Here is a 23667-nt window from a genome sequence, read left to right on the forward strand (position 1 = left end):
ATTTTAACTATGATAAGCCTAAAATACCTAAAGGACCTTCCTCTGAGCTGCTTGACATTTTTGGAGTATGCAAACCTGGGTGTTCAAGAGGATTGCATGTTAGAGCAGCAGAAATCACAATAATCTGTGAGATTCATTTTGAAAGTAACTGAAATGCCAATGTTAAAATACAATGGTAAGTAATCTGCTGCAGATTAGGAGCCACAACTTGTACTAGCACGCGTCACTGTTTTGAAGTCTTCAGTGGAGGAGTCATTGAGTTAAAATTGTCATCCTACTCTAGCCTAAAGCTAGTGGATGGACAAAGATCAAGGATTTTTTTTCCCTTGATATTTCCCTCTGGTTCCCTTATGCCCCCACTTCCTAAAGCCCGACCATTTCAGAATGTCACTCTCATCTCCTTGTGAACACAAGGACACATCACTGCCACTTCTAAAACTATTTTGGCAACAGAGTTATCAAACAGGACTTCTAGAAAGTATCCTTCTCAGCTCTATATTCCACATGTTCTTGTCATCTTCTCCCACCTGCTAAGGTATAATTCCAGTAAGCACAACCTTGTTTTGTGTGTTCTCTCTTGCAGCTCTTAGAGGTGTCCCTTATTAATTTCAAAAGATTGCTGTAACCAGTCTCCTGTTTAATGAAGGGTTTGAAGTTTTATCCAGCTCTTTATGCATCAAGTCCTTATTCAGCTGTTTGAGATGTAACCTTCATCTTGGCAAAATATGCTTTTACTAATATTGACTGAGTGTCACAAAAGAAGGGTCTACTCTACTTTTCATGGTGATGGTGGTATTTTCCATCTCTTCATTAATATTTTCATCTTTCCCTCTCAGTGGTTATAATTCAAGCAGGAGAGAAAAAACCAAACATCTCCATTACTCTTCCTAGTAACGCCCTTCTCTCCTGCCACTTTCTAGCTGTTGAAGCATTTTTCTGAATGGAAAACTGTTCATGAGACACTTAGGAGAAAATAAGCTTATGGATTTGTAGCTAGTAATGCTCAGTAAGGTGTTTTGAGCCTTATGAGTCTCATGATCCACTGTGTAAAAATAATTACAGGTTTAAGGAAGTGCTTTTGCATGAGTCTTCATCTCTTTTGGCACCCTGGCAATGAAAAGAGAGGGACAGTTGGATGAAGCAGGTGACAAATTTTGTAGGTAGGTAACAGCACAGAGAGTAGCTATCCCCAAGCATGAGTTGATGTATGTCTTCAAAGTCTGGCACTGACTTACACCTTTTTTTTCCCCCTAGAATATCCAAATTTACCACTACTTCCACAAGGTTTCACACATTGTCTCACTGATGGAAGAGTGAGATAAAACTGATTGTGATGTCACCAAAGCTAAGGAATAAATGTCCCCTCTTAACTGTTACAGCAGCTGCTATGAAATTCCTTGTTCTCTCCAATAAGGAAAAAAAAGAAAAAAAATATCCTCGTCCTCTTATATGCTGAATTTTCTTATGCAACTTTATTTTATTTTATTATGGATTATGGTGGATTATGGTGGACTTGTCTTGTTGTTTTTTACTCCCATGTACAGGAACAAATCATAGAATTACTTCAGTTGCATGCTGCTACTTGACTTCCAGGAAATTTAAATGCTGAATTTTCCTGGAAAGAAGTAATACAGCATTGAGTATGCGGTGCCATGCATGTCTGTTGCTTGTTAGTTTCAAAAGGTTACCCTAAATATGTGTACAAATGCAGAACAGGTCTACATTGCTTTGAAGAGTTGAGCTTGCATTGTTCCTTTCTTCCTAATAGAAAGTATTTAAGTGAAGTTTGGAGATACATGGTTCAGGGTTCAAAGTGTGGGTGCTCCCAGCACAAATTCTGGCACATGCATTCCTTGTTCCCTATCCAAAGGAGCCAGGTCTCTCCCAGTTCTTTGAAGTTCAGAAAAAGAGATGAACTGAAGTTAAAAGGGTCAGGGTTTATGTGCCTCACTGGCCTCATGAAAGCCCTAATTGGGGAGACAGACAAAACAAGTTTAGTATGTTATTTTGAGAGGTGCTGCATTAATACAGGGAAAGACAGGCCCTGCTACTACAGTGGGTTTTCAGTGCAAATGGACAGAAAGGAGAGGGACAGAAGGAAGGAAGGGAGACAGAAATGCAGGGGTAAAGCAATTGGTTCAAGTTTGCACAGACTGTTGAGTGACTGCTATGATTCCCAGCACTTAATAGCTTGTGCTGCCTCCTGAGGCAGCAGTGGCCCCGATATATACAGGTGTTGATAAAGAGCAAACCAGGAAACCAAATCATTCTGCAGAGGCTGTTCTGTGCTTTCAAAGCCCTTTTGCAGTGGTGCATATCAGTGGGAGAAGGTGCTCTGAAGGTGGGAGTACTGTTCTGCAGCCACAATTCTATTTATGCTCTTGCCTGATATGCAGCTTTGTATGGACTTTCCATTCTGTAAAGAGATGGATCCCTTTTAAAAACATACCTCTTTTATTATTAAGCATTATTCTTCTTTTATTGGACTAGTCCTCAAAGCTTTAAGGGCATTAGCGTGGAAGAACATTAGAAGCCAATTAACATGCTGCCCAAAGGTTTTTAGGCACAGCTAAAGTACTTTGGTAGAGAGCTGAAACACTGGAGGTGCCCCCCAGACTGGGCTGGCTCCACCTGCAGCCCAGGTAGCTCTTGCTTATCCCCCTTACCCAGAGCAGGTTTACAAGCATGAATTTGGCTTTTACTGTCCACATTGGAAGAAACTGCTGAGCCATTACTTCTAATATTAAATTTTTCATAAGATCATTTTTGGAATTGACATAGAGATTATGTTAGATTATTATAACCAAGCACAGGAACATAATTACAGGTGGAAAAGATGCGGATCCACAAGGATCCCTTTTCTAAGATGTGTCCCCTAGCAAGGAGGACTCTGAAAAGACCCATCTGGAAATATTCAGCCTGGAATTGCAGATGATGTACTTTATTTTAGGTGATAAACCTGACTTACAGTATTTGATTAATACAGTACTTTTGTATTTCCTCATATTTTATCTGTCAGGATTTTGGTTAAGGAAAAACACAACAAGCTCACTAGAAGAGGGACAGCTAACCTGAATGATCTTTGGCTTTCAGTTGTCTTCCAGCCTCGGAGGATATGAGGACATATATAAACAATGTGAGATTCCATCAAGGGGACCTCCTTTCCTGAGTGCCATACAAAGTGCAATAAATGTGTAGAGTCAGGCACAAATGTGGTGATTTCTGTAACTCAACAGCTGCAGCTAACATGACATTTATAATGCACGGCAGAGAGCAAGTCACCAAGGCAGTGCAAGCATTTTGTTGCTTTAGCAAACGTCTTTATTGCACTGTGGCTTTTTTCAAAGTTGAGATAGTTGATTTTTAGACAATTCTAGTGGACTCCTTCTTTAAATATAAAGATTTTTGGATTATTTATCCCACGAAAAATTTTAGTATGATTCGATGAAATGGAACGAAAAGGCCAACTGTGAAATATTTAAAAAGAAACAAATGGGGGGGGGGGGAGTGGGAAGGGGAAGATTTAGCCTTACTTATCACCTAGTGCAAAACTCCTCCTTCCAAAAATTTTGGGAAAGAGCGTCACTTCTGCCGTGACGGGCACGAGGTGGCGCTCCAAGGCCCCGTGTGCTCCCTCCGGGGAGCGCCGCGGTGTATCCATGGAACAGCCGGGCATGGAATCCACCGCCGCACACACAAAAAAAATCAGCGTCCGGCTTTAAAATAGCAATAGGCCGAACCCCACAGCCCTAAGGGATTAAGGACGGGAATGCCCAAAGTAGAGGTGTAAACACGCGGAAAGCAAACAGCTTTGGCACCGTGCGGTAGTGGTTTGGTTTTATTGGAGGATAAGGGGCCGTGGTGCGGAGTTTTGCTGAGCAACTTTTCTTACATTGCTTTCGCATCTCTTCAAGCTTAAAAGTACTTAAGTGCTACTTTCTGGGCAAGTGTATTGTACTGACATATATGTGTATTTGGGAGGAATTTGTCAAAAAGAGGCATCTAAGGCTATGACAGGGTGTATTTATCTTCCAGACGACACGTGGAACTCATGCACGACAGGCAGCCAGCCTCTCAGGGGAATTAGGAGTTGAGACAACTTAAAGTAGCAAAGCATTTCAGCAGTGGGGTACTTGTAAAAGAAAGGTGTAAAGCCAAGAGGGGCGGCACGGCCGTAACAAGCTATTTCAGTCCTTTAAAGACAGTCTGAAACAGAGTTTAAGGTCACGGGGCTTGCCTCGGAGGGAAGAAATGTCTCATGTTTGGGTTTAAAAGTGAAGGACTTTCGCCTCCAAGGTGGTGGTGACAATGACACTCACATGTCCGTCTGCAGCGGAGATGATTTCGGGGAGAGCATCTCCCGGGCCGGGCCAGGGCCGCAGGGATCCCTTGCGGAGCCGTGCTTGGCCCGAGTGAAGGGCTTGGAGGAGCAAACCTCGGGCTGGAAAGACGCACTCAAAGCCCTTGAAACGCTGGAGGAAGCCAGCAGCTGGTGATGAAGTTAGCCGAAGCTAAGAGGCAGGCGGGGAGGGAGGAGGGATGGGGGATGAGAAAGTTGTCTTTTAGCCTGAACCCGAGACGGGGGAAGGATCCCTGGCCGCGGTTGCCAAGGAGATGGGCAGTGTCCGCCGGCCTGTCTGCCCTCACCGCCGCGGCGTGGGGGGGTGCCCCTCCGTCCGTCCGTCCGTCCGTCTGTCCGTCCATCCGGCGGGGGAGGGCGGAGCGCGGAGGGTGGCGATGCTGCGCGGTCCCTGCCGGGTCCCCGCCGGCCCAACCTGTCGGGGCGGCGGCGGCAGCGAGCCGGACAGCGCCGCACGCCCCTGCAGCCGGCACCGCCCGGGGGCACGGAGCGGCTCCCCGCCGGCCCAGCGCCCCCTCCCCGGGGCGGCGGCGGGGCCCGCGGCTCTGCCCCCGGCCCGCCCCGGCACCGGCACCGCCCCCGCCGCGGGAGCCCCGGCGAATCAGCGGGGCGCTGTCAGGGCGTCAGCGCCGGCGGCTCCGCGGGGCCGGCCCCGAGCGCGTCCCTTATCGCAGACGGGCACCGGGGATCGCATCATTAGCATGGGCACTGTTTGCTTTTCGCGGCGCTGCTGTTTGCTTTTCGCTCTCGCCTGGGCCGGCAGGTTGGCGGGAGGCAGCGGGGGCGCAGGTAAGAAGAGGGGGGCTCCACCGCCGGGCTGCCTTCCCCCGGCGCGGGGCCGCGGCCCCGGGGGGACCGTGTCCGTCCGCTCCCCTCTGCCCGCTGTAAGGTGTTCGGGGGGAGGTCGCTGCTCGTAGCGCCGAGGGGTTTGGAAGTTGCGGTGGGGAGGCGTTTTCTCTCGCGTTTGACACAGCCGGAGCCGAGGGATTTCTGCAGGGAGAGATGGGGAAGAAAAAGTTACTTTCCTTGAGTGCCTACGAGATAAGCCCGTGCTGAGCCGTGGAGACTCCGCAGAGCAAGCGTTGGCTGGGATATCTTCACAGGTTTTCCTTGTCTGCGCATTAACCCAAGGACCCGGTGTTTTTAACAGCGGCACTCGTATCAGTTCATTAGCTCTATACTTTGTCTTTGCTTCGGTGTTTAACAAAAACGAACCAAAAATCGAATTACCCCCCCCCCCCCCCCCCAATCCTCTCTGCTTTGGAATGTTGCAAGCCCGAAGTGATTTCTCAAAGAAATGTATGCAGGTTTTGAAGTTGTGCGAGGAGAAATCTTTTAAGGTGAAGTACGAGCAGGGGCAGGCGTCGGTGGGGGGAGAGGGGGGGTGGAAAAAAAGCCCCTGCTCCTCTGTTAGAGGAGTTTAAATGTAACAAAATGAACGAAGTCAGCCTAGAAGTTCTTTAAGTCCCAGTAATGCAATGTGAGATGTGGAGCAGAGCTGGGGCTCATACTTTTTTTTGCCCTTTCATTTGACTCATTGGCATTCACGCCTGACTCCCAGGCATCCTCTGGTTGCTGTGAAATGTCCCCTTGGCTCAATGCAGTTTGAATTTTTGACGGCATTATAAAGAGTCCAGCTGTCACTTTTGCTGTTCTTGATGGGAGGTGGGTGCCGGTTTAATGACTCAAAAGTATGAACCAAAGCATTAAAAAAAAACCGCAGAGAAAACACCCCAAAAACTTATTTTCTCTTTGTGCTTGACTGAATCTGTGCCTGATCTGGGCAACACCTAAGCTAATTTACGTAAATCATAGCTAGATCTGAATTGGCTCAGCGGTAAAAATAAACGAATGGACAAGAAAGAAGGCAACAGATTACAGCAGCTCTGCCTTAGTCCGGAAAATTACGACGCTCGGTGTTCTGTCCCCCTCTTTCTTTAAAAAAAAAACAAAACAAAAAAAAAACAAAACAAAAAAAAACTGAAAAACTAAAACAAACAAACAAAAAACCTCTACAACAATAACAATACAGAGTCCGCTCAATGCTCTCTCTGGGATTCCAGAGGTGCCCCGCGGGGCCGCCCCGGTCTGCACCTCTCAGAGAAGTTCTCTGCTGTGTGCCATGCTACAATGTCTGCTTATTCTCCCCTCTCTAAATACCCCCCTCCTGTTCCCGGTGACTTTGAAGGATCCATGTGTTATCATTGGAGATGGCCGAGTGAGCACTTCTGAAACAATTAGCGTTAGGATTTCAAGCTCGCAACAAAACTGTTTTCACTTTAGCGCACCTTTTTGGGGATGTGTTAATCTAATTGGGCACGACACCAAGCGCACACGCCTCTCGCTGGATGCCCGCCTGCCTCCCTGCGCAGCACCCCTGTCTCCTCACTATTCCTGCCCCTAAAGCTGTGCTCTGGGCAGGGCTGCGGGTCCCTCTCCGCCTGCCCGTGTCCTCCCGGGAGCCCCAGATGCGGCTGCGGCGTGGGGCGGAGGAGCCCCCGGGAGCTGCGGGGTTGACGCTGCGGTGCGGGAGCTGCGGTGCCCGGGGAGCGGCCGTGGGCACTGCGGGGCAGCTCAGGGCTGCAGGTGTTCCCAGCGCACCCCATCCCTGAATAGGTCGGAGTTGGGCTTTTTTGTCTCCTCCCCCTTCCCCGTGCTCACTTCATTAACATTCCCACGACTACCAGATCTCCACTCTGTCTCATCCTCCTCCCTCCCCATCCTCTTCAAGTCTGGGAGAGAGAACGAATGCCCGTCACTGAAATGTTTGTAAAGGCTTCCTGCTCTGAAAACAAGAAAAGCCGTCTGGGTCCCCCCTTTCAGAGTCAGCCGTCCCCACCCTGCTGGCACTTTTTTCCCCCTAAATGTTAGTCCAAGCAGATGATGTTATTGCAGGTTGCTTTCCTCCACTCTACCTTACCGAGTTTCATATGGTCTTCCATTTATTTATTTTTTTGCTTCTCAGTAAAAAGTATTAATGTGGTTTTGCTGTTCAAATATTTCTTTTTCCCGTTCCCCCACCAGCACAGTTTATTTAAACTAGGGTCTGTCTTTATAAATTAAGAAAATCTCTGTGCTAGAACATGCAAGTGGTATTTTTCTCTCCTCTTATATGTAATTTAAGCATTCTCTTGTTTTACTAAGATACGCGTCTCCAGTACCAGACTCAAACAGCAGAAGCTAATTTCTAGTGTCTAAGTATTTCACTCATAGTGCAGAAATGTGAGACCGAGTCCCTCCAGTTCCGTGGAGCAGTGCTTATAAGCGACTTGAGGAGAATATCACGTTCTCTGGTTTAGTTATTTATCCTCAGATGTTCTCATTTCCAGCATGGCACTGGGAAGGCAGGCAAACAGCTTCAAGGGGAGTATCTATCCTTGGTGTTTTGTGGCTCAGGTCTCCCTTCTTATCTGTCCCCTTGGGGTTCCTTCTGTGCTTCCAGATGTTGACGAGTGCGCAGAAGCTACGGATGACTGTCACATCGACGCAATTTGTCAAAACACACCAAAATCCTACAAATGCATCTGCAAGCCGGGCTACAAAGGGGAAGGGAAGCAGTGTGAAGGTAAGGATAGATCGGCTCCTCTCTTGTCTCTTCTCCTCTCCCTTCTTTTATTTGTTTGCTCTTTGAAAGCTTTTGTAAATAGCTGAATTCCTGAAACGATTAATGCAGATTTACAGCTGCTTAACCTCAAATCTGGGTGTTTATTGGCAAGCATCCCCCTGCTGCTTTTGCTAATTGTCCGGCACTGCAGACGTGGTGCCCGCCAGCCTGTTTTTGAGAATAAAATCAAAAAGGGGGTGTAAGGGGATGGCGGTGTCTGCTAGCACCAGCTCCTCCTGGGCACTGGTGCCAAACACGTGGGTGTGTCCCGGCCCTGGGATGGGATGGGATGGGATGGGATGGCCACTGGACAGCTCCCCAGCAGAGAGATGGAAAGGACTCAGCATGGTTTTCCCCGGACAAGTTACAGAAGGTATTTTTCTGTACCTGCTCAGACAGGACGCTGGATTCTCTTTGACACTCTACGTGTGTCATGATGGTATACTTCTAGTCCTTGGAACATTTTAAAAGGAAGCATTTCAGATTGTTGTGCTTGAAAAAACTTACTTCTCCATGTCCTCACATCAGTCTTGTAATTGAAAAAGACCTAGCAGGTTTCATTAGGCTCTGTGGACACTCGTATTTTGGATTTTATGCACTTTATCTCGTCTGTTGAATCTCAGTGGAGAGATTCTCTGGTGAAAAGGACAAATATTGTAATCGCAGCAGAATGCCTTACAATAAAAGATGCAAGGTTGTTATTTTTCCTACTTGTAGGTACTTAGTAGGTATAATATTTTCCTTCCAAGTCTCTCTCATTCTACAGCAGAATGCAGCTTTTTAAAAAATGTCTATAGCCAGTCCATTAAAAAGATTGAAGACCTAGGAAGTAATTTGGTCTACAAAAACTTGAAACCATGTATTATTTTCCATGGACCTCCAAAATGTTTGTTCAAGTGCCCTCCAAAAGCATTTTTGTGGCTGTCATATTTTTCTGTTGTGGGCTTAAATTGATGGAGACAAATTCTGATTGTCCACCTTTTGGTGCTTTAGCATCTCTGAGCTGCTGTTCCTCTGGAAGCTGGATTTTCTGTCTTGCAAACAGGATAATCATTCACACCAATTTTTCCTCTATTCATCCCTTCCAGGGAAAGAGCTACAGAACTCTGAGATAATGTACTCGAGGCCACAGCTATGGAGGTTACAGCATTCCCAGCATTAGTTCTTGTATTGGTGTTCTACATTAAAAATTTCCTTATGTTTTAATTATTCATATTTTAGTTGTTGAGCTCTGTTTAGATGTGGCTTACATTCTTGCTTGTCTAATACACATATATCTCTGCTTGCCTTGGCTCAGTAAAAAAAGCCCCAAAAATCCCAAACTCAGTAAGTAGTAAAAAGCAAGAGTGATCCTTGTAATGATGTACAGAATAATGGAACATCTGTGTCTGATATCAAACTCATATCTAATAGAATTTAGTGTCTGACAAGCCTGATAAGTAAACTGGGGCAGTCTGCAAAACTGCATGGATGTTCAGCATTAGTCTGGTAATGTAAGCTGGTGTTACTGTGCATGATATATAACTCTTTTTTTTTACAATATTATGTCAACAGTTCTAAAGATTTTGCATTGGTTTTGTTCTTAAATTGGTAATTGATAGCAAATTTTGGTGGAAGCAGAAAGCTTCAGAAAGGATCAGTGGCAGGGCAGGTCTAAGATCTGCCTCAGGCCTGCTGTACATGGAGAGTGGGTTTATTTTGCATCTTGAGTTTGAGTATTCAAAACCTATGGAAATAAACAGACTAGCTTAATTGATTGGTATTTAGTATTCTGTCACAAGACACCCTCAGCTGTTAGAAGTTACCTTATAAGATAAAAGTGACTATTAACAAAGATGAAACCCACTGGATTGCTTTTGTTGTGCTAAAACCAAAACTGGATCATTAAATAATTCTTGTCTTGATTTCAAGGCCCAGTCTTTATAACTGGGCTTTTCAAAATAAGCCTTTTGATCAGTGAAACTAGTTGTCTATGAGAAAAATATTTTGTACAGATAATGAGCCTCTTTAGTTAAGTTTGTAGCAACTAGTGTTGCTTCATGTGTGAAAAACTTTGATTATATCATAACTAACTCACTTATAGCCCAGGCTCCCTCATACAACCAGGTTTTACTAAAGTAGTACAATTGCCGTTCATACAGTACAGTGAGCTTAAAGGCATTATGCTGTCAAATTCATTCTGAAAAATTTTAGTGAGCTGCCAGTTTAAGTTGTATTGAGGCATTGCAATTAATTTAGAAATGTGCATGTTTGTTTATTTTAAATGGTAGTCTTAAATATTGCTTTTGTTCACTGAAAAAACCATTCTAGAATAAGGGAGAGAGTATGAGCAGTAACATTTTTTGGATGATTCTGAGGAGCATATATTTGTACAAGCGTGTCGGGTATACCACTATGTATTTGTCTAATCTTGTGTATTTATTTATAGTTTTTTCTAAACAATGGGATCCTTAGGCCAATGCAGTAAATGTGGAGCCCAGCCACTTTGCTCAGGGTTTGCTGCTGTGAGCTGAAGGGTGGGGAGAAATACATATGACATGAATATTCCTTTAAGGACATGTGGAGAGCTCTAGCAGCAATTATATGGAAATGAAACATTTTCCTGACAGTCTGTTAAGTTTCTTCAGTAGAGAATTTCTTTCTGAACTTTGATTTTCTCTCAAAATGTCTTTTGGCTTGGGTTTCTCCAGAGTTTACGAAGATTAAGGATGACTTTCCAGTTCACAGATCTTTTTCTTCATTTTTTCCTATGGCTAACTTTCTTGCCTGAACCACTTGACCTGTTTCTTTCTACGGAGTGCAGTTGTTTCTCCAGACAGAAGAGTTCCTCATTCTTCTTGTGTCCTGTCTTCTGCTTCTCTCTGTAGATCTCAATTGACCCTTTTTCTTTCTTTAATCAGGTCTCTGTTACGCTTTGTGAAGCCTCATGGTCAGCATTGCTATGATATTTTCCCATATCATGTAATGTATCAATGTCCCTTGAACACAAATTCTCTAGCTGGCATTTTCATAGGACAGAATAATATGTCCAACCCAGATAACCTTTAAAAAGTAACTCTCTATTTCTAGTCAATAGACAAAATCCATTTAGTCACAATTAATTAATTTACTTGCCCTGGCACACCTGCTGTTACCTAAGAAGTCTTCCCTGTTGTGATTTTAGTCAGGATCTCAAATGCAGTGGGCTGGATTCAGCTGCAGGCATGATCTTTCATGATCCATAGGGCTTTGTCCTTACCTTCTCAACATTGAATTTTGGCTTCCACACAGGTTGATATCTCAACAAAATTGTGTCAAAGCAATGGAAATTCCAGAAAGTTCAAAAGGATTCCAGGTCCTGGGGTTCCTTATCCCCTGACAGAGCGTTCCTCATCTCCAATGCAATGTTGTGTGTTTGCAGTTGTAGGATAGTCTGTCATTGAATGGTGTAGGAAGGGGTTTACCTCTCAAACCCAGCCCTTTGGGGTTTTTAACCCATGACTACTCCAAACTCTCATGCCATTAATGGTTAAAATACTCTGTATAGTTGCTGGTTGATGTTTACCTATGCACATTTTATATCCAGTTAGTGTTAAGTTTATTTTATAGGTTGATTTTTTTTTTCCTTAGGCTACATTTTCTTCTCAGTGGGACTGTAATTTCAGTAAGTTGCCCTAGCTGTTGGTTTTTTCCTTTTGTAATATACCTTACATGTAGGACCCTTAAGACATGTTTATTGAGACCTGTTGCTTCTGAATTGTTAAACTCTACTCTGTGCTTTCCCATATTGACTGAGATTTTCCTCTTGGAGCATTTTTTCTACTGTCTTTCATAGTATTTTAATACTTCTGCTTCAATTCTTTTAATTATTCATCTCGTAGCATTGTTACAATGTTTCTTGAACTTTTTGTGCAGAAGAGAAGTGTTCACAGCTTTCAGCTGGACTTTTTTTCTAAGTAGGAACTTAGCCTCACATCCCCAAAACTACTGAGGATGATGAGGACTGGTCAGAAGGGACAATTGGTCTGTGTTTCCAAATGGATATATGCAGAAGCTCAGTCTAGCTGTGATAGAGCAGGAATGGTTTCTCTTGAGATTGTTCCATGCTTAAGCCCAGTGAGGTGCTGCCACTGGGGCAATCAAGAATAAAGGCCCTCATTGCAGATGATCACCATCACCTGCTATTTATCTAGAATGATCATCTACATTAAGAAAAAGACTACAAATACATGAACAAGGCAGCTTAAGTGACTTCTTCCTGATCGATGATTCTTCCAATTGCAGTAGAAGGTGAATTAATACTTTCAAGGACTCCCTTCATCTCCTTGAATGAGGTCTGCAGTGGATATTAGGTGCTGAAGCTGCTGTGCTTTCTGGGTTATAATGCCTTGACAGATGGTGTGACACATGTCATGTGTGGAAGTTCATGTCACCCTCCCCTAAGGCCGTGCTCCAGATGAGACCTGGTGCTCCAAGCCTGTGCTGCTGCCTTTGGGAGGTTGGCTTGCAGCAGCCCCTCTGAGCACAGAGCAGCCACCTCCAGATTTTATGGGGATTTCTGTTCCAGGGTCAAATCTTCCTTCCCAGTTTGAGTCACACAGATTATGGCTTTACTCTGGTTGAGCCTCTGTGCTGATGTCACTGAAAACAGCTTTCACAATGAGGCAGTATATGTTGTCAAAAAATGAAGGAGAGAGAATATAAACTAGCTTCTTTGATTTGAGCTGGTAATTGCTTTTTTTTTTTTTTATTTTCTCTTTCTCTTATTGGGTAGATTGATGCATTTTATTTGGTTTAGGCTGATAAAAGTGTTCACAGAACTGAATTCTGAGGCTTTCTATATCTCTGCTCTTTTCTTTCTCCGTTTTTTGTTTTAATTGTCTGGTACTATTTAATACTCAGTTCTGACTTGTGAGTTTTCTAACTTGCATCAGGGGATGAATTTTCTTGGGGGATGGAGAAGTGGAGAAATAGCTGCAAGTAAGAAAATACTCCTGAGAACATTCTGTATTAAATCAGAACTTTATTACAGCCTAAGTGAATTAACAGCTTATGATAACTTTTTTCTTTTTCCTCCTTCATGCTGCTTTCTGTTCAGTGAATAGGTCTTTTGTCTTGGTCAGAGTTGAGCCTTGATTTTTTTATTTATTTATTTATTCAAATTGCTTTAGTTTCCCAACTTTGTTCACTAGTTCATCCACTAAAACCAGAATATCCCTTAGCTGGGATGACATGCCCTGTTTAACTGCTCCCAGGGCCATCAGTCCCCATGTGTCACGAACTCCATTGTTTTCTCCTCTCCCTTTTCTTCCCTACCCTGTTCTACCTCTCAGAGCTGCTTTTTGACAGCCCATAATGCTGCTTCAGTGAACAGCTCCCCCGGTGGTCCACTTTGGAAATCTTCCATTTTGACTTAGAAAAAGAACATTCACTCCAACTTTTTTTTTTTTTCTCTCTCCAGAATGCTTCTTGGGTACAAATATCACTATATTTTGCATAAAGAAATGCAATCCCATATGAAATATGGGCCTCATTCAACAGCGTTATATGTAATTCTCAATTTGGGAAAAAGGAGGGTTTTTCCAAGGACCCTTCTCTAAATAGTTGATAAGCTCGCCTGTCTGCTGGATAGTCTATGGGTACTCTGGGAACTTATATATAAAATTTCATCAGCCTCAACAGTTGCTAAGCTGCAGAAACCAGGTCAGCTTCCTGGGGTGATGTAAACTTGGTATTTAGAAGGAGCTTCTTTCCACCCAGATACACAATGTAGATTAACTGCCAGGAAAATTATAATGGAATGAAGGAGCATAAATGAAATGTGCTGAGTTCAATAGGTCTGTCCTTCTTTTGTCTAAATTCTTTTTTTATATCTGCCAGGTGCTACCCAATTTTCCTTGTTTTCCCGCCTGTCACCTTTCTTTCTGGTGCAGTCCCCTTTCCTTGCAGTCTTGGTTATGTTATCTTGTGTACTCTGTTATTCTTTTAGCCTTATCATTTCCATGCTGCAAATCCTACTTCTCTTTTGTTCTTTTCTCATGTATTTTCAATTATTTCATTTAGCTCTCCTTCCCCTGTCCTCTCAGTGGCTTGCTGCAGTTACAGCAGCATTATTCTGAGAGACAGTGTCCCACAGCAAGACATCTGGGCCAGGAGAACTGGCAGCTCTAAGTGCCCCTTACTGGACCTTTTCCTTGAGTTTTCTCTTTAAATCAGCTCTCAGATTTTCCCTTTTTCTTATTATTTTCTCCCTTTTCTGCACCTCTTTCCTGGTCCACATCAGCAGCTCAGAGCTCACCTGTCCCTCAGCACATTCCCTGCTGTTTCCACCCCCTGCAGACCCTCAGTGGCTGGAAAAACATCTTTGCCATCATTTGTTAGCTCCTCTTTGGTTATGGGCACTTCCTTCATGTGTGTCTTCACTGCACTGCTGAAATACACATTCTTTGATCTGAGGCTGATGCAGGACATGGTCAGGGAGCCTCTGCTGGGATGATGGCAGAGGAGGAGTTAGGGAATGTCACCTCCTGCTGCTCCCTTGCCCAGAGAAGCTGCACTAATGCTGCTTCTGTCTCCTCTGACATTTGATCCAGGTAGCATCCGCTCTGTTCATCAGCATCCATGCTGGCAGGACACTGTGGAGTGATGGGAATCATGGATGGTGAGGAAGAGGATGGTGGATACAGCCCCTGTACCCATGGTACCAGTCCCAGGCTGTTCTAGATGTGAGCCTTAAATTTGGCCAACCTCAGGCAGTCCTGGGATGGAGGATGTATGGCAGGAATTTGTAGGGAAAACATGCATGGAGTCTGGTGGCAAAAGGAGTGGTACTCCCTCAACACTGATTTAGGAAGTTCCTTCTCCTTGATGGTGCTCTTTTTTTTTCTTTTTTTTTGCACAAGGGTAATTGATGTGGGGCTATTCTGTGAAGAATATTGCTGAAATAATACCCCCAAAATGCCCTGTAAGCATTTCTGCACTGAAAAGTCAATGAACTGGGATGTAGGGGCAGGGAGAAAGTGGTGGTGAATAAGGTGAAGAGATATCCTGATCTGGTTTAGTTTCTGGAGCCACTGTGGTGTGAAACTACAGCATAAGGTTGAAGAAAGCACCTACCAAGAAGGGCATTTTGGAAACTTCAGCTGCCTAAATTTCAGCAGATGCTTGTTGAGCTTTGAATTTATTATATTCTTCGGGGAGGGGAAGGGGTTAATGAATTTTTAGATGGCTAATTTTTTTTGTGGTAAACTTTCAGCTGTAATTTGACCGTCTAATTCTGTCCTGAGAAATCTCTTGAAAGGTAACTCCCTGACACCTTATTGGAAACAAAATCTGAGAGTATTAAATCTGTTGAAGCAGTTGAGGGAGATTTTTTTTTAAACATAGCAAAGCAGTGATTTTTCCATATAATCCCTTTAGAAAAAAGCTACATTCCTGGGTTTTTTCCTTAGTTTGTTTTAGCATATATATATTTGTTTTAAATTTCAACTGAAAAAAATAACCTGCTTATACCTTGCAAGAAAAAATGTAGTTCATACATAAAAGTTTGGCAGAGTTATACGAAACTGAAGATAGGGTCTGGCAGACCCCCTTGAAATTTTGAGACTTTTCTACCCATTTAAGATGCTGAGCAAAAGGAATGCCCTTACATTACAGTTGGAATAATTTTTTTGTTCAATGCAATGAATCACCAATGTACTCAAGCATGTGCTAAATCTTAAGAAACTGTTACCTTTTAAAGTAATTATGTTTGAGTGCTTTATAAAATTGAAGCTACTGCATTGTTTGATGTTGCAGTGCTGCTTTTCTGGAGCCTCTAGAAGGTCGCAGTTTTTCTTTCAGTGACCAAGGAATTAAAAAAAAAAAAAATCTGCATCATTTAAAAAGGTGATTTAAGACCTTGATCTTGCATATGCTTTAGACCTAAACTTAGTGAAGTTTGTTTGGTGCTGTAGGACCCATAGACAACCAAATTCAAGACCATGTTTTCACAACTATTGACAATGTTTTACAGTACAGCCATCAAAGAATCAGAAATATGAAATAGAGAACTTTCAGATTGTTCTGATTCTTACAGTAAAATTTTTAAGCAGATGAGCTGTTATCTCAGGGAATATAAGAGCCAAATTTCATTTATTGTCTCAGGGTGAGGTTACTGACCTTCATACTGCCCTTCCCATGCCTTAATCTGCATGAATTACTGTCAGTCCTTACATTTAAACTCATGCTCAGAGAGCATAAAAAATGTAACTGGGAAAAAAAAAAAAAAAACCAAGAGCAATGCATAATACCATTTTAGTGATTATTAATGTTGCTGGAGGGAATGGTGCTGCTGCAGAAGGTGCTTCAAACAAGGGGAACCTCTAGAGAAATGGGAATTTTTTGGACATATCCTTGCTGAAAATACTACAGGATGCTACTGCTGTTCACTCTAGTTCTTGCTGTTGTAAGAGGGGAACTGCACTGAAGTGCCTCTGTTCTGATTTCATTATCTGGAGGCAGAGGTCACATGCAGAACTTTCAGTTTCCCTGTTATGGTAGAAAAAGGGGTTGAAGTAAGTGGGGTATTTGCTTTGCTGAATAAGTAGGCTAGGTAATGCATATCTAAATTGTTTGGCAGCACATGCATAGAAGGAATTTGATATCTGGCTTCGTATCTCTAGAGATGTCTGTGTCTCTACCAAGTAGAGTTGTGCCTTTATTCTGTTTGCACATTTCTGTTTGCAGAACTTTGTTGGAAGAAGATTCCATAAAACCTGTGACTTGGAGACATGCCAATGTTTTTCTCTAACTACAAAGCCCCAAAGTCCAGCTTTATTTAGAAATTTCCATTTTTTTCCTGGTGTATTCCAACTTGTCTAAAGATGCATGTGATCAAAACTCCTCTTTGCATCTTCTTCCCTCTGTCCACCACTTAAAGCAGCCCAGTTCTTGCACAATGGTGGAGTTCACCTGATGTTTGGTGCAGATTTTGCACCCTCTGCAAAGGCAGGTGGTGTGAACAGTTCCTGATTTGGGATTTTCCATGGGGTTTTCCCCAGGGCTCTGGTGGTGGCATAGGCACACTGTGCTGCAGAGCTGACCCAAAGCCCTGAGGGAGGCTGTCTGCATTATTCAGCTACTAGAGGGCAGACACAAGTGCAACCCTCTGGCTTTTGCTTGGCTCGAATTCCTAACGAAATGATTTTACCTCTATTCAGATGGGAGCATGCAGAGATATTGAGAGTGCAAGAAACAAATGAGCGAAGGAGGGCTGCCAGGATTTCTCTGACCTGTGACTGTTTTGCTGGAAGAGTGAACCAGGGAATGGGTGTAAGAGGACTAGACAACCTCAGGCTGTTGTCTGGAAATAAAAACCTGAATACTAAAATGCTTTGGTTGGATATAGTCTGTTTCACTATGTGAAAATGGCAGCAGCTTGTTCTGTATACACACAGTTTTGCATTTAAAAAGATTATGTCTTCAGAATGGAAGAACTTTTATAATACAGTTTTCTCAAAAGCTTTAACAGTGGAAACAACCCTATCAAATTGTTTATAGTATGATTGTTTACTAGGAAAATAATTTTTTGTGATACAGGTAAACTCTAAGGTGTCATCACTGAAGTTTTGTATTAACAATCACTAGGTGTATATTAACTGTATTTCTTTTCTTGATCCTTCTGGCACTTAATACCTTTCACTGTTTGTTTTGAATTTTTTTTTTTAATCCTTTTCTTGAGGGAAGTGCAAGAACTACATTAAAAAAAAAAATACCTGTTGACTGCATCACATGTGGTCCTACGGTGCAAAACCAAAAGTTTCAGCTTTTATTCTAACTAGGGAATACACAGAAATCTATTCAGGATAGCAACAGCAGTGTCATTAATTTTCTAGTACAGCTTAATGATGCATTTTACCTTGAGTTAATACAGAAGTTTCCAATGCACATTTCTGAGTTCTTTCACTGGACTTTGCTGCACAAGTAAAAAGAGTTACTAGAAAAGAGTTACCAGAAGATGTTCTTGTACTTGCTATGCTGAAAGGACGGTGATGCCCATGAATATCAATGTTATGATTAGGTACTAGTCATAATTTTGAGCTGTTTTTGAGACAAATGTTCTGTTGGTCTGTATGGAAGGCAACAGAGAGCTGCTGTAGCCTGCTTCAGAGCATCAGTCTTTATTCTGAGTAGGGTGACATGGCCTGAGTTAGCCAGAGTCTGGACTCAAGGGCTGGGGGTACATTTTTTGGAAGGTCTGGCATGTTTCCTTAATGCTGCAATTCGCTGAAGAAAGCCCCAGTGTTTATGAGAGCACCTCAGAGGTCCTGTTTGCACACAGCATTTTCTGCCTGATGGAAAGGACAACCTGTTGTCTTCAAAAATGTGTTTGATTTGGGTGCTTTGGGGGAGTTCTGCAGCATCCAAAAGGCAGGTGGAAGGTTTGATTTATTTGGGTGCTTTGGGGGAGTTCTGAAGAGTCCAAAAGGCAGTGAAATGTTTGAGTGTGAATGCTCCCAGGGAGTCCTGCTGGAAATGGGCTCTGGCACAGCCAGGCAGAGGGATGGAGGGGAGGCTCTTGTGCCCTCAGGAATACAGCCTTGATTTGCTTACCCCATTTGGCTTGAACTTGTGAAAATAACTTGATCTTAAAGAATGGACCAAGCATGAAAAATATCAGCCTTTGAACAAACTGTGAAAATGGGAAAAATGGGAGATGGAAGGAAACATTTTTAAAATGCTTTAAATGTCCATTTCTGTAAGTAGTACATATTGTAGTTTACTTCTACCTTTATCTGTCAAGTACACACACAACATCTATGCTTAAGGCCATGCCAAGTATGAGCACACTATCAGAATTCAGAAATATGCCATTGGGAAGTTTAGTGCATATTCTTATTATTGCTGTTTATAAATTTAAGGAAAAAACATAAGAGGAACAAAGTTCATAAAACTAGAGAATCCGTATTTTATATTTTGTTTTTTAAACTATTAACAACATATTGTTCCACTGAAAACCTAGCTTACCAAGAGTTTCTTCTTCAATAAACTTTATGATCAACAAGGAAGTAAAAAGACTTAAGGGAAATTAATACATGTCTTCTGGTCTGTATTAGTCACTGACATAGTCTTTTCTATTATAGTATTTGAAGCAGGAGGGAGTGCTTTAAATGCTTCAACCCATTTAACCTTAATTGCTTGGTTTTAATAGACATTTGCTAACTAAAGGAACCAAATTATAGCTTGAATTAGGCCTTACTAATCTTAATTAAAAGCTCTACTTTATAATCGGAAACAGCCTATGTTTAAAACAGTTAGCCTTTCTTAAATGGCTTACTTGAAAATACTAAGGCCCTTTTGCTAATAATTGTTTAGACTGAATACAGGTAACCATTATTTTCCTTGTATTGCACTTAATTAAAAATATCTCCTCCATGTGGTTTTGTGCAGTCTGCTGGCTGTAAAGTTGTTTGACTGGTGGGGGTGGGATTACTTTACTTTTCCTGTGGTAATTTGAAAACATGGTTCTGCCTTTGTTTTAAAAGTTTTCTGGGGTCACAAGTTGCAGGACTAACATGTGAATCAATACAAACATTCGCTTCCTGCATTTGTCTGTCCTCAGGCAAACCCTTGTCAGTCACTTACAGCCATTAATAATACACCCTATAATTCATTTATCTCTATATTGAAATTGGGCTCAGGCACTTGATTATGGTCTCTGCACTCCTTCAGAGACCTAAATTTCAGAATAAATCAAGTCTGTTGTATTGGGTGGGAGGCAGGTCCTGGCTCTGCCTGTTGAGCATTTGGTGTATTAACAGAGCTCCTGTGCTTTTCAGGGCTGTCTGAAGAGGACAGAGTGGATTTCATCTTTCCAAAAGTGGATCTCAGTAGTAGAGATCAGCCCATTTCAACCATTTGCTTTGCTTTCTCTTTATGCTTGAGGGAGAGAAATTTCCTTCATGCAGTTTGCCTTGCATTACTGGAGACAAAAATAGGTCAGATAAATCATGTCCTGGAAATGAGTGTCTTCTTTTTGACACAGATGTGAGCATCTACAAAGTTGGATGAAGTGTACTGGGGCAAAGAGCCTGCAGCTGTGATATTCAAATTCCATTGAAATTAATGAAGAATATTCTGTACTTGTGCTTTGAATTAAACCGGGACGTGGTATTTTTAAGCTGTCATATTTATTGTTGGATGATGATGAAATTCATCCTCCCAGTCTCAGTTTTATGTTCTTAATTCTTTAATTTAATTTATTTTCTTAGTGCATCCTACTCAGAAAGCACTTCTAGACTGTGTGATCATGGCTTTATTTAATTTGCAATGCTTTTAATTCAGTGGCTGAATCACCTACTTGCATGAACTAAAAAAATTAGAAGTCTTTTATATGCTAAGTCTACTAGGCCCCTATATGCCCTTGGGAGAAAATTGCATTAAAAGTCACTTATGTCAGTTATGGAGATGGACAGACTTTCTTGAATGTCAGTTTTGTTTTCCCAGTTATCAGATCTTTGGAAACCCCCTAAAGCATTTTTCAGAAGTTGTCTTTGTTGTCCAGTTAGTTTCGTGTTCTGTGCTGATGGAATATACAGTGATTATTAAATTATATCCAGTACAGGAATGCAAAATCAGGACTCTTTACAGTGGATGCAAAGAATCTGGTCCCTACCTACGTGTATTTATATTTTCATATCAAAAGTGTGTAAGCTGGCCAGACCAGTTTTCAGTCAAACATAAAACTTTTTTTTTAAGTTTGACTGAAAATATGTCCAGCCTGATGTGCAGTCTCTGACAGTGGCCAGCAGTGGATGCTTACAGTAGATTATGAGAAAACATGAAAAGGAAGAATGCAGCTTGAGACTAAAAGACCTCCTGAGCCAGAAGTTTCATTCAAATCACTGTGTTCAGTGACATCTTCAGAATACAAATAGCAGATATATATGTTTGCTTCTCCAGGTGTTCTGCAAAACTCACAGTGGTATTCAGATGATTAGCTGTGCTCAGAATATGGAAAGAATTGTGCAGGAACAGGTAATTGTGTACTCCTGTCCCTTTGCAGCCTCCCATCTCGTGTGGTTTAACCTCACTGTGTTTCCCTACATGGGCAAACCCGACAAATCTTGAGTTTTTGGCTTGGCAGCTAACAGTGTCTTCAGAAGGATGGGCCTTCACACTTTTCTGAAAATAAGATTTCATTAAGGAGAGTCTCAAGTCAGTTGTGAAAAATTACTTAGGTACTTGGAAAAGCTTGACCTGGCTGCTTCACCAAACTTCACTGTTAAATCAGGTGCTGTGGGGACACACCCATAACTCTATTATTTTGTATTTCAGCCTAATTTTTCTGAGGCTGAAATCCTATATTATTTATGGGTGAGTTGACCAGTCAATTTTCAGTGGATAACCAAGGATGTTCTAATGTGTCCTCTCCTGGACTTCTGTTTATGTATCTTAGAAATACTGTGAATATACACCAGAGTCAGTGCTTAAACAGGGATTCTCTAGAAAGAAGCAGGTGTGATTCATTAAGAACATTTAGACACCTCAAATGCCTAGTTTTATGTTGGATGTACTGTCCAATAAAAAAAAACCAAAAAAAAAAACAAAAAAAAAAACCAACTGCAGACTGTTTATTGGGTTGTTAATCAAGAGTTTAGGCAAGATATTTCTGCATTTTGCTTATCTCTGCATAATGAAATAACATTTTTGTGAAAGGCATCTCAGAAGAAATAATCTACATGAGAGTACTGGAAGTAGTTCTACAAGACTAAACAATTATTCCTATAACTTTAGCCACTTCTATCTCTCTGCTGTTGGGGAGGAGGTCAGTGCAGTTGTACAGCTTGGCTTTCTGTGGTACATTCAGTTAAAAGCAGATTACTATTTGAAAACTGCACAGAAATTGTAGGCATTCTTTGGTTCTCTCTACCTAACATTCTCCCCAACATAATGAGAAAATAAATTGCTTGAAATTCCCAAAGGAAGATTTTGAGGCTATGAATATGAGCACTCTTCAATTTGCAGCAAATGCCCATGTTATTATTCCTGTATCTGCAGTTTCATCCTTTATTCATTTAATAGTGATAATGGAAGCTGTGTGTGCTTTCTAGTACAGGATATTTGAACAGTGGAGCCAAATTGTCTGATTTCATGGCAAAGGTGAAATTGCATCCGTTTGCCCTATCTCCCTTTCTTGTCCAAACATCAGATGTGAGCACAGCTTATAAATGGAAATATTTGATGATTCACAGGTCAGCAATGGTGTTTTGCAGATTTGAATGTTAAATTTCATCCTTAGCACTTTTCCTTGACTTTCCTCACTATGAAATTGGTGTTTGTACAGCTTAGCCTGGCCTCATCTAACCCTCACTTACCTCATGTCCAGCAAAGATGAGTGTGTGACTTCATCAAATCCTGTTCCTGGTATTGCTTTCTTCTCCAGTTGCCAGACAGTCCAGGAAATATTTTGAGAGTCTGGAGTGGGTAATGATGATGGAAAAGCCAGTGGGTTGCCTGCTACTGTTCACTGTCTGTACATTCATGTCCCTGGTGGACAGTGGCTGCACACCCAAGGTCAAAAACCAAAGGCTACTTACCACTGTTTATTAAATTTTCTCTGTGATTATTTGTCTCTGGTGATAAACACGGCTCTGGTTTGCAAGACTAATTTTTGCTTGGCCTTTTCAAAGATTTAGGAGAGCCTACATCATAACTGCTGAACTCTCTTTGTGGATAAAATTTTAGAACTGCCAGCACATATTAGCAGGGTTGTGTTCTCTGTTTCGGGACTAAAATAGCTGGAATCAAAAAATTGCATCAATGTGGTATTTGTTTGAAAATAAAACCCTTTTGCATTCATCAACTACAGCAACATCTAGGGCTTCGTGTTGATACTGGCCAGGTCCATGCTTTCAAAAAAAAATGGAAAACATTCAGTCTGTACATCCAAGCAAAACTGCATGGCAGGTACTTTGCATGCTGTGGAGACAGAATTGTTGTTAAGAAGCTGAGAGAGGCTGTGCCAGAATTCTGAGTTGTGCAGCAAAATTGCCAACTGTTTTGGCATCTTGAAAATAGCTCCACATTTCGTGATTGTACAGTCCTGATGGAGAAAGCTTTTAGAGCTGTGAACTGTTTCAGGCAGTGCTTGTGTGTGCTCACATTTAGGGTATCATCATTATTATTGCAGGTTTAGTAAGATTTAACTTAATGGAAGTGAAATGCTGAAACACAAATCTGTAACAAGCTTAAATTTTCATTACAGGAACAAAGTTTGACTTGGTCAAGATCTTAAACTCTTGAATAGTAACAAAATTTGTAGCCTTGTGACTTTTGTACCTTCTGGATGGTGCACAGAACTGAATGGTGGTGGACAAAAATGAGTTTAAGCTTTTTTGCAAGACTATCTCAGGTAAAAAAAAAAAAGTATTGTAAATATTTGATCATTTCCATTCAGTTTAGTCTTCTCAGATCTTTTTGAAGTGAATGTATCAAGCTCATAAATGAGCCATGCAAGTGACTTCGTTAGGGTCATCTCAACTAATTTTACTGTTAGTTTCCTAAAAATACTCTGCAAGAGACTGATGAGCAAAATTAACACCACTCTCCTGAAAACTTAAACTAAATGCAAATCATTCATCTATATCTAGGCTGGAGCATTGAAATATTTTTTTTAAGAAAAGTCTTCTTAACACCATAGAAAAGAGAAGGGAAGTAAGAAATCCTCAGTACTATCTCCTGG

General features: G+C 41.9%; 1 protein-coding gene across 3 annotated transcripts in view; it reads left to right on the forward strand.

The window, feature by feature from the left end:
* SCUBE1 (signal peptide, CUB domain and EGF like domain containing 1) overlaps window positions 1–23667 on the forward strand; it is a 247626-nt gene that overhangs the window by 50338 nt on the left and 173621 nt on the right. For 2 of the 3 annotated variants that reach the window (XM_030263414.4, XM_030263415.4), the window contains exons 1-2: window positions 4600–5149; window positions 7803–7925. In XM_030263414.4, the coding sequence (XP_030119274.4) occupies window positions 4615–5149; window positions 7803–7925 (658 nt within the window). In that variant the 5' untranslated portion in view covers window positions 4600–4614. Of the gene's footprint in view, window positions 1–4599; window positions 5150–7802; window positions 7926–23667 lie in introns of those variants that run through there. The other variant, XM_072923699.1, reaches the window with a different exon arrangement.

The sequence above is a fragment of the Taeniopygia guttata genome, chromosome 1A (genome assembly GCF_048771995.1).
Source record: "Taeniopygia guttata chromosome 1A, bTaeGut7.mat, whole genome shotgun sequence".
NCBI classification, from domain to species: domain Eukaryota; kingdom Metazoa; phylum Chordata; class Aves; order Passeriformes; family Estrildidae; genus Taeniopygia; species Taeniopygia guttata.